This window comes from Mixophyes fleayi, chromosome 8, assembly GCF_038048845.1.
Source record: "Mixophyes fleayi isolate aMixFle1 chromosome 8, aMixFle1.hap1, whole genome shotgun sequence".
Taxonomy (NCBI): domain Eukaryota; kingdom Metazoa; phylum Chordata; class Amphibia; order Anura; family Limnodynastidae; genus Mixophyes; species Mixophyes fleayi.
The window spans coordinates 129,800,525-129,812,619 of record NC_134409.1 but is presented as its reverse complement, the minus strand read 5'-3'; the positions used below and the strand labels follow the sequence as shown (position 1 = coordinate 129,812,619).

Genomic DNA, 12,095 nt, shown 5'->3' with positions numbered 1-12,095 from the left:
ATTAAATGAATACAAATGGAACTGAGTAGATCCAAAGGAACTATTTAGTATAATCTGGTTGTGCGGTGGCCGTATTTTATAGTCTAGTTATACCTTGTGTTTGATTAAGGTGAGAGTGTCTTTTGTTATCATTCCTTATCTACCGTTTCTCCTGTGTGTTCTTTGCTTTCAAGTGGACTAGGGCAGCACAATTTGTAGCCAGACAAAGCATTACAGAGCTCACAGCAGCACAGAATCTTTCAGGAAAATAATTTGTTGATCTTGTGGGAGGTAGTGTCCCATACAGTCATAGGATTAGGTTAGTGAGGGCGGGGCTACATGTGACATGATGTGATGAGGGGAATGGAGGCAGCAGGAAGTCACAGACTGAGAGTTATATAGCGGAAGGAGCAGGGTCCTCCAGCAGCACAAAGTATATCAGGAGATGAGTGATGTGTTAGTGAGGACAGGGCTGCATGTGACAGGCGCAGTGACATGATGTGATGAGGGGAATGGAGGCAGCAGGAAGCCACTGACTGAGAGTTATATAGTGGAAGGAGCAGGGTCCCCAGCAGCACAGAGTATATCAGGAGATGAGTGATGTGTTAGTGAGGACAGGGCTGCAATGGACAGGGGCAGTGCATGATGTGAGGAGGGGAATGGAGGCAGCAGGAAGCCACTGACTGAGAGTTATATAGTGGAAGGAGCTGGGTCCCCAGCAGCACAGAGTATATCAGGAGATGAGTGATGTGTTAGTGAGGACAGGGCTGCATGTGACAGGGGCAGTGACATGTTGTGAGGAGGGGAATGGAGGCAGCAGGAAGCCACAGACTGAGACTTAGATAGTGGGTAGAGAGTAGATAAACAGAAATGACTTCAAAAATCAGTTTTATTGTAATTATCAAGGATTTGTAATTGAATTCAGTGACTTTTTTGTCTTTATATAAAAAGGATTTCTTTTACAAGCAAGTGAGTCTGTCAATATAAACACTGTACAAAATCTATCATTTTCTTATTTTGCATATATTAAATCTTACAACATGGCAAATATATTATCTATGTAACAGAAAGTGCAAAGTATCTTGAAGTATGATTCATGCGGCAGCTTGCTACTTTGCTGAGTGCAATGCAAAAGATTTATCTGTTTCACCATAAAACACATCCCTGTGGAATAGATGAAGACAATTTCTGCAGAGAACGATATGTTAGAAAAGATTTAAATGTAATAAACTGTAGATTATCCCCCTGCTATAGAATTAGAGAATCACTATGATGAAATTTACCAAAAGTGAGTTTCTACATGGAATTTTTTTAATTGTTTGAGATATTTATTATTGTTTATTTATATAGCATCAATCATATTACGCAGCGCTGCATAGAGCATACGTAGTCATTCACGTCAGACTCTCCCCCTTTGCAGCTTATCTAAATTCTCTATAACACACACACTCTAGGGTTAATTTTGTCAGAATCCAATTAACCTACTAGTATGTTTGAACTCTGGGAGGAAACTGGAGCACCTGGAAGAACCCCACGCAACCACGGGGAGAACATCCAAATTCCATACAGATAGGGCCCTGGTCGCAATAGAACTCATGACCCCGACTCTGTGAGGCAGCAATGTTAACCACTGTGCGGCAGCAATGTTAACCACTGTGAGGCAGCAATGTTAACCACTGTGCGGCAGCAATGTTAACCACTGTGAGGCAGCAATGTTAACCACTGTGCGGCCGCAATGTTAACCACTGTGCTGTGTGTACATGCTGCCCACATGTGTGTACACATGCTGTGTGTACATGTGCAGTGTTAATCATGCAGTGTGTGAAAAAAAACTAAATTTTGTTTGTCTGAGAAACCTAGGGCAACAAGAACTGTAAATAATAAAACTGGTTTTGAAGTGTAATCTACCACCAACTCTTTTATTCCTCTTATTAGAAGACATGTTCCTTACAAGAATTAATATATCAAGAAGCCGCATGTATTGTTAGGCTTAGTTGTTTTAGACCTAATTGGGTACAGATTGTAGCGTGTCCTCCAAAAACATACTAGTAGGTTAATTGGCTGCTATTACATTGACCTTAGTCTTTCTCGGTCTATGTGTGTATATTAGGGAATTTAGACTGTAAGCTCCAATGGGGCAGGGACTGATGTGAGTGAGTTCTCTGTACAGCGCTGCGGAATTAGTGGCGCTTTATAGATACAGGATGATCATCATCATCATCATCATGATATCTCAGCGGGATCGGCAATCTTTTACCACTCAGATCCGCACATGGCCCGAAACTTGCGGTAGAATCAATCAGACGATGACTGTATCTGACGTGTATGTAGTCATTGTCTGAACACGCTGTACCCATGTCCGAGAGGGTCGGGTGTTTCAGACTTGGCCACACATGTTTGGTCAAATCTACCAGAGAACCACCCGCCTACATCTCCCAGCAGTAGTGAATGGGCACGTTAAGTTAAGATTAAAAGGGCAGAGCCTGATTAAGACCCTATAGAGCTAGCGGCGGTGTAAAACGCGTCAGTACGGTTCCGTGCTTACCGGGGTGCCCAGCCAGCCAAGGTATAGGGGATCGGGCATGCACAGTGAAGCCCCGAAGGGCATGGGGCCCTAGGAAAGGTCTGTTTTTGGCCCCTTAACCTTTGCTCTGCTTGTCAAAAAAAACTCATAAAAACAGGATATAGTAATCTGCACCCCTCAGTAAAAAACAAAACGTAAATATAGTTTTGGATAATTAGGGCTCCTCAGTGCCGTAGGGAAGAGCCTAGTTTGTCCAATGCATGATCCGGCTCTGAACAAGAGTACATACATTTTAGAATCTTCCATTTACTTATGACATATTTAAGGTTTTGTGGTCCTTTAATAATGCACTACATTTTTTATTTTATTTTTATTGTGATGTAACTATGTTCCACCTTAATCCTTCTAACAAATCACTGGCAAGAGTTAGGTACAGAACATGATTTTGCAGGGAAATGTCTTGATTATAAGGTCCCCCTCCTAAGCTATAGTCCACATGCCTTGTACGCATCTATGTACATAAAAAGACTCTCATAAATTGATCAATATATACATATTTAATCCTATGTATTTATAAAATTTCAGTGATTGATTCCTATATGTATAAAAATAAAATTCTTTCTTAAAAATTTCCACTTTCACAGTAGTTCATTGAATGCCTGTGTGTCCCGGGAATTTCTGACAGCAGGAAGATGCAGTTTAGTCATTTTTTTGCAGTTTAACATAACTTTATGCTTCCTGTCATATTCACCTACACATGTAATACCAGATCGCAGAGCTTAACCAATTAAACAAATGTCTTTTGTACAAAACCTGGGTGCAAAAAGATGCTTAGAAATACACAGAATAGTGTGAAAATAAAGGGGGTGGGATAGATAATTGGGACGCTCAGCATTAAGGTGAGCAATGTTAAACAGAAAAACTGATTACTGCGGAATAATTCAAGGGTAACCAGCCCTTATTTTCAAATACAACAGTGATATTTAAACACATAGGATTGGCAACAATGTCATTAGTGGGGGGACAGGAAATTAATTGTATTACAATAGAAGGGAAAATAAAAATACATATAAAATGCCAATACTTGGGGAAATAATAGCAGCCGTAAGATTATCACAAAAAATAATATTTCTTATAGAGCCCAGCTAACGTCTCTGTAGAGATTGAATTTTTTTCCATAAATATCTTTGCATTTTTATTATTATTATACAAGTCATTTCTTGTCCTCTATTCAGATTTATCAAATGTTCTAAAAATGGAAACTTGGAGGTGTTGCCCATAGCAACCAATCAGATTCTAGCCCTCATCTTCTAGAATTCACTAGATAAATTATATTTAGAATCGGATTACCGTAGTTGCTATGGGCAACACCTCCACTTTTCTTTATATATTATAGATAATATCACTGACACTTTGTTTTTTTCTTCAGTCTATTCTACCAATTTCTATACATCTTTGTGAGCCCAGGTTGTGTGCAAGAAAACTTTACAGGATTGACAAACCTACCCTAGCAGTCAGCATTAATATTTTCCCACCCATTTTTTTTCCATTTGAGCACAGGAACTTATTGTATTATTTTTTTAAAAAATATATAAGGGTTTTTGTCCTCACTCCAGATAATATTGAAACTATACGCAATTAAGGTGTAATCTATTCAGTAGTGTGGGAAATTTATTAATTCAGTTATTTTCAAGAGGGAAGGTCTATAACAAGTTCTCCTAATTATTATCTGGAAAGTGGACGTTTCAACTTTGGGACACCAACCATTCCCAAAATGCAGTTCACCAAAATTTTAATTCTCCAAGCCTCATTAGCTTCTAGTAAGACAGACTCCACCCACTTCTAGCTATAAAGACTCCACCCACATTATCATGACACTTCAGGAGATTGCATCTAAAGCATGATACTTTTCCCAAATATCAGACCCTCACCTTTTGCTAGACGGGAATGAGGGGACAGTAAGAAGAGTTCTGGCACTTTTGGCTTTCCATATATGACCTGCATCCCCAATAGACACTGGGGGCAAAGAACACCAAAGATTGGGCTTAAGAAACATTATACGTCAGAGCTGATTAGAGAGTGAGGCTTATATTTAAGCAAGCGGCTTTCAGATTTAAATATTGCTTTACTTAATTACTGTATGGATTGTTTCTATAATGTACATAGCAACCTTATTAAACCTTAAATCCTTCTAGCCAGCTTTGTAAAAAAAAAATTCAACGTACAACAAAGACCTTTCAGTCTTAATACAATCTTTACAAACACAAAATGTTGCCACAAACCCTGACTGCAACATCATAATTCAATAACACCTGGAGAAAGTCTTTTTCTGCAAAAGTCTCGTTTTTCATTAATGGACGCTAAATCCACTTTTCAGTGGTCTCCTGTCTTCTGGTTGGGTTCTCCGGAGTACAGTCAAGAGTACACACCCTGGCCTGAACCTCAGCAGGTAGGACATGATGTTATAGATTCCTAATGAGCATCGACTCTGCTTTTACACCAGGACATCTTGCCAGTAATTTGTTCATCTCCACCTCTCCATCTTTAGGTGACCTGTTCATGGAGTTTCGTCTTGCAGAGTTCTATGTGGTGCTGTAGTCCTTGGCTTTTTTCAGAGCTTATAAGCTTTTTAATGAGGTATTTGGCAACGGCCTTTATCAGGCAAGGAGGGGATAGGCAAGTAGTGTCCTGCAGTTTGCTGACCAGTCTGTAGAGGTCCTTAAAAAGGCGATACTTGGAGATCTTCCTGAAGCTTTTGGGGATGTCCTTCTTCTCGCAAAGGCCTTCGAAATAAACCATGGTGTATTGCTCCAAATGTTCATTCTCCTGCTCTACTTCGAAATCTTTCTGCAGACAGGACATGGCGGCGCCGAACAGATTGTTTGAGTCTTTCCACCCAATGCTGTTGAGTTTGCCGTTTCTCCACTGTTCATACATTGTCTTGCTTCGCTTGCTCCACACAATCATCACTTTCCCTTTCCGTTGACTCACCAGCTCTCTCTTTTGGTAAAACCATGGCAGCACCCCAATCTGACTAACAGTGTTCATGTCCCACAGGTCCAAGATGACCTCGCAGCCCAGGATGGTTTGCAGGAGGTCAGCAAAGACGCAGATGAGAGTCCTGTACTCGGCAGAATCTGAGGAATACACAAGGAGAATGGTCCTCCTCCAAAGTGGAGCTTCGTGGAGAAAAAGCAAATAATTAGATTTATAAGGCAAAGATATAGTCCACAACGTGTTAAGTAACACTAGGGGGTAAATGTATCATACCCCGGTTTTTGCAACTCTGATACATTTACCCCTAGATCATTTTAAGAATGCAAAACACCATAATGTTTTTCAAATTTAAAACAATAAGTATATATTGATATTATATGACATATGGAGCACAATGGAATGTATTTGAAAAGGCTTCTGTCTAGAGGCATCTAAATATGGGGCCACCACATCAATGTCAACCCAACTCATGTTGAAACCATTCCCAATCAACATTGCCCACATCATAAAGAACCTACGAAGGAGTGGATTATCAATAGTTTTAAAAGTTAGGATTGACTAGAAATTGGTGGAGATATTTAAGCTAGGCACCCACGGAGACCTGCGGTTGCTTGTTCAAATTGCTAGATCTTTGGCTGAGGTTTAGCCAGATCTGGTCATTCCGTAGATCTAGTCGGCCAATGGCACCCTCTACTGTGACCATTGTCTGATTAATTTTATGAGCCTGCTAGATAAGAATCTAGGGGCTGATTCATTAAGGATCTTAACTTAAGAAACTTCTTATTTCAGTCTCCTGGACAAAACCATGTTACAATGCAAGGGGTGCAAATTAGTTTTCTGTTTTGCACATAAGTTAAATACTAACTGTTTTTTCATGTAGCACACAAATACTTGATAGCTTATTTGTACACTGACATTTAAAGTTGATATTTGTGTGCTACATAAAAAAACAGACAGTATTTAACTTATGTGCAAAACAGAATACTAATTTGCACTCCTTGCATTGTAACATGGTTTTGTCCAAGAGACTTAAATAAGAAGTTTCTTAAGTTAAGATCCTTAATGAATCAGGCCCCTACTTTTTATAAGGCAATACAATCATAGGTGGTTATTTGGGTCCAAATAGCAATATCAGACCAATTAGGTAAAAAAAAATCCTTGATATATTCATGTGATTACATATCTGCTGGCTCAGTTGCAGCTGATTTAAACTAATTCTCAATAAATAATTGAACCTGCTTAGCTCACCCCCCACAATACTCAAACCCTTTCTGCTGATATTCACTGTCCCCCCCACCCCACACGTCACAAGTTACCATTAGCCAGTCCAAGAAGGCGGCACAAATCTTTTTTTTGTGTTTTCGCCAAGTCTGGATATATAAATTAAACCTTCCCAGACTTAGTTGTGTAAATTGTGGGGGCTCCAGATGGGCATGACGCATCCAAACCATTCCGATGCTATATTACTTATACACCATCTGTCCATAGCTTTGGACACCTGTAATGTTCAGCGCTAGAGGTCCTTCAGAGACACTATTGGATCAGAAGGAGTCTCCTAAAGGGGTCAATTCCTAAATCCTGAGATTCTGCTGCCCCCAAAACCTCATCATACACTGAATGAGACACGTCCTCACCTGTGAATATCTTCCATATCCTCTGATAGCTCAAGTACAGGAGTAAAATCAACATGAAGACCACTAGTGTGGTCAGGAGAGCGACCAGGCCCAGGTGTTTGTGAGAAACTGCCAAAAAATAAATAGGAAATATGTTAAAAAGAAGCCTCCATTAAAACACTATGTATTTTGTCACAAACATTTGTGAGAATCAAATCAATTCCATTTCTGTTTTAACAATAGGGACTAGATTTACTAAGCTGCAGGTTTGAAAAAGTGGGGATGTTGCCTATAGCAACCAATCAGATTCTAGCTTTCATTTATTTAGTACCTTCTACAAAATGACAGCTAGAATCTGATTGGTTGCTATAGGCAACATCTCCACTTTTTCAAACCCGCAGCTTAGTAAATCTAGGTGTCAACTTTGCTGGGGAAGTAACCAAGTGAAGATGGAGGAGACGTGTCATGACCTCCACTATTTAAAACTATGCACCACCTACATTTTAATTGATACGAATTTTGAAGTGGAGAGATCCAGTAGTGCCTCACTGATGGGTCAGCTGATATCAACACTCTAATTTTCTAGGAATGCTTACATATTACGTATGGTGGGGCAGCACAGTGGCTCAGTGGTTAGCACTTCTGCCTCAAAGCACTGGGGTCATGAATTTGATTCCCGACCATGGCCTTATCTGTGTGGAGTTTGTATGTTCTCTCCGTGTTTGCGTGGGTTTCCTCCGGGTGCTCCGGTTTCCTCCCACATTCCAAAAACATACTAGCAGGTTAATTGGCTGCTATCAAATTGACTCTAGTCTGTGTGTGTGTGTGTATGTTAGGGAATTTAGACTGTAAGCTCCAATGGGGCAGGGATTGATACGAGTGAGTTCTCTGTACTGTGCTGCGGAATTAGTAGCGCTATATAAATACCTGATGATGATGGTTTCTTAAGGAAGACCTCTATTGAAAATGTATTTTACTACATGGAAGGGCCCTACCATGCTCATATTCTGGGACATCTTCTGGGACTTTATCCCTCACCTCGTACCAACAGTGGTGGTACTGCAGATGCTTCCATTATCTGCAGTGTTTGGTTGTCAGTGAGGAATGGGCACATTAGCAGGGACATGTACAGGACGTGTATCCAGGAGGAAGAAGGACTCCAGCCAATTTAGTATTTTTTTGTTAGATATAAACACTCTACTCCCATCATTCATGTTAGGCAAAAAATGTCCTTTCCCTACGACAGAAGCAGAAGTTCTCATACTTACAGTCAAAGGAGCAGATGAGATATTTTTTTGCAAACCGGACATCAGAACGCCACACCTGCAAGAATACATAGGTGATCAACAGAATAAGTGGAAACAAAATGTAAAAGCTTATTTAATAATACATAACATGTAGCTGTAACCTAAATTCATCCATCCGTTGGCCTAACGTGCAATTATTGGGCCCCTTGTCAAAGTGCGGGTGGTACCTGATCACAGTGTCCAGCCCCTCGGAATGACCCTTTTTAACTTTCAGTCCTGGGGGTAAATGTATCAAGCTGAGAGTTTTCCGGCGGGTTTGAAAAACCAATCAGATTCTAGTTATCATTTATTTAGTACATTCTACAAATTGACAGCTAGAATCTGATTGGTTACTATAGGCAACATCTCCACTTTTCAAACCCGCCGGAAAACTCTCAGCTTGATACATTTACCACCTATAGTTGAAAGTTAAAACGGGGTTTAATATGACGGCTCCGGCTCATGTTCAGGGGCTTCTGGGAAACGTACTGTATAAGATTAGTAAAAGCCACACACAGGAATCTTTGGAGTTTATTTACAAAGCCGGTATTGCAACACTTTACCTAGATGGTCCACCCAGCGAACTTCAAGATGCGCTTGACTCTTTCCATCTTTGGGAGATGTTTTAACAAACTAGAAGCAGGGAACACCTCTAAAAATCCACCCTTTCCACCCATTTAACTAATTTCAATAATCTCACACTGCAACATGACATTTAGTTTTTGTATTACTCCACAAAACCAAACCACCAATTCACCTACTCCACCTCCTCCGCAAACCTATGTTCTTTGGCGGAAATATAGGCGCACCCACACAAATCACACAACACCACTATATAGGATCTCTCAGTGCACCTTGGCAATATTCAGTGACGCTCAGCTCGTACTACAACTTGTCTTCTCGACCCTCTGTACTCATACTCTGTATAGAGGGTCGAGAAGACAAATTGAAGTTCAACTTCAACCTCGCTGTGGACACAACACCAGGATGCCCGAAAGGAACCGATGTTTGAATGGACAACAGGTCGTATATTTTTTTATTTCAATATTTAAATTTTTCAATCCAAGGTAAACCACAATACGAGTGCATATTTCATTTTTACGTTTTGGTTTAGAATCCCTTTGAGCTTTTAGTCCAAATAGTCAATTTGTTTGCGGTAAACTTAGAAGAGAAGCCTTTAAAATAAGGGCTAATACGTTATAAATATTAATGTCTATGATTAGTACTCTTTAGAGAGCCAAAAAATTGGCAAACCACTCTCTTGACTAGAGATGTCCGAATTATTCGAACCGGTTCGCATTAGAATCAATTATATTTGTAACCGTTCCATTGGCTGAATTCACAACAACAAACAAAATATTTTAAAATAAACTGTACAATGTTGCCCGTTTGAGATTAAGTGGATTTAACAGTTTATTTGTATTTATTTAATGCAAGCAGCGAACATTATTGTGTTCAAGTTTGAATTCCGAGTTTGCATGTTGCATGGGAAACTGTTAATATACTATATAATATAGCAATTGAATCTCCAGCATCTGTTCAAATCAGCTTGATCTGGGTTCAACCTGTTTACCTTGTTCGAATTTAGATAGAATTTTAAAACATAACTAAAGATTAAGGGCTAGATTTACTAAGCTGCGGGTTTGAAAAAGTGGGGATGTTGCCTATAGCAACCAATCAGATTCTAGCTTTCATTTATTTAGTACCTTCTACAAAATGACAGCTAGAATCTGATTGGTTGCTATAGGCATCATCCCCACATTTTCAAACCCGCAGCTTAGTAAATCTACCACCTAAGAGTTTATTGCAAATGTTTGAACGTTAGAGCCAAGTCGACAAACCAGTTTGAGAACCACTGAAACAAATTTCAGCGTCTTTAGTCTTCACCAAGACAACAAATGAGAATTTTGTTTCCTCTAACGTTAATTGCAAAGTAAGTAAAAAAATAAAATCATCAAAGAGGGTAATAGAAAGGTCTTACCTGGATACAGCTGCCTATGCTAGGCCGAGGGAGAGATAAGTGCTTCTCTTTAGATCCGCCTGGATGTGACTGAAAGAATATTACATAATGAAAGAGGATAATTCAATGTGTCTGCTTCATTGTGAAGATAAGTAAAGTACAAACTAGCCAGCAGTGATATCGTCATCACTCCACCAGGCAGGATTAGGCTCAATGTTTCCAGGATTAATGTACTGCTAGGAGAAATATATTATAAGTCACCCCATAGTCATGTTCTTTGTACTAAACTAATTGTCTTATATCATATATTACAAATATACACTGTCCCTTTAAGTGCTGTTACAGTTATTTTGCCAGGAATTGATTCAGATTAAGGAATAATTCAGGGTTTAATGAACATAGAAACTGACTCCTGGCCCCTACATTTGGTTTCAGTTTTATTGAAAATGTATATAATATAAACAGTAAACATGTATATGATCATCAATGGGGGAGAATTGTGGAAGGTTGAAGTCATATATCCATTGGGACTGTATAACATACCAGTTATTGGGTCTGTATAATATTCTGGCTATTGGGGCTGTATAACATACCAATTATTGGGGCTGTATAACATTGTGGCCATTGGGGTTGTACAACATACCAGTTATTGGGGCTGTATAACATTCTGGCCATTGGGGCTGTATAACATACCAGTTATTGGGGCTGTATAACATATCAGTTATTGGGGCTGTATAACATACCAGTTATTGGGGCTGTATAATATTCTGGCTATTGGGGCTGTATAAAATACCAGTTATTGGGGCTGTATAACATATCAGTTATTGGGGCTGTATAACATACCAGTTATTGGGGCTGTATAATATTCTGGCTATTGGGGCTGTATAAAATACCAGTTATTGGGGCTGTATAACATACCAGTTATCGGGACTGTATAACATACCAGTTATTGGGGCTGTATAACATACCAGTTATCGGGACTGTATAACATACCAGTTATCGGGGCTGTATAACATACCAGTTATCGGGGCTGTATAACATACCAGTTATCGGGGCTGTATAACATACCAGTTATTGGGGCTGTATAACATACCAGTTATTGGGGCTGTATAACATACCAGTTATTGGGGCTGTATAACATACCAGTTATTGGGGCTGTATAACATACCAGTTATTGGGGCTGTATAACATACCAGTTATCGGGGCTGTATAACATACCAGTTATCGGGGTTGTATAACATACCAGTTATCGGGGCTGTATAACATACCAGTTATCGGGGCTGTATAACATTGTGGCCTTCGGGACTGTAGGACTGTTCATGTATGAATTAATATTTTTGCCCATTAAGCTGCATTCTATGTTGCTGCTCACCATTGACACATTATAGATGACGAACTGAAGGCTGCAGTTCCCTCTGTTTTGGTTTCGGTGACAGATGGCTGCACTGAATGTAGCTGGAACGTTTGAGGATATTGTGACAAATGCATCGAAAAGCTGCATTTTGACATCAAAGTTCCAATTACGGGCTGAAGAGAAACAGGCACATTACACAATTTGACTTTAATTTAACCAGCACGAAACAGATAAAAGACAACATTCCTCATATTAATGACTAAAAACATTTTCTGCAGAAACATTCCATATGTATGAATATAAAACAAGTTATATCTCTCTATTTAATGATCGGTATGTAGACAGAAGCGGTTATATTGCTGACACTGGTCACAGAAAAACC

At 39.5% G+C, this 12,095-nt stretch overlaps 1 protein-coding gene across 1 annotated transcript in view; it reads right to left on the bottom strand.

Annotated features, from left to right (window-relative positions):
• Positions 1-850: 850 nt before the first annotated feature.
• The window catches only part of IL17RE (interleukin 17 receptor E), a 55,330-nt gene continuing 44,085 nt past the window's right edge, over positions 851-12,095 (bottom strand). Inside the window, exons 12-16 of the mRNA XM_075183515.1 lie at positions 11,732-11,886; positions 10,381-10,449; positions 8,382-8,436; positions 7,135-7,242; positions 851-5,682 (exon numbers count right to left, since the gene is read on the bottom strand). Coding sequence (XP_075039616.1) covers positions 5,048-5,682; positions 7,135-7,242; positions 8,382-8,436; positions 10,381-10,449; positions 11,732-11,886 — 1,022 coding nt within the window. The 3' untranslated portion in view covers positions 851-5,047. The remainder of the gene's footprint in view (positions 5,683-7,134; positions 7,243-8,381; positions 8,437-10,380; positions 10,450-11,731; positions 11,887-12,095) is intronic.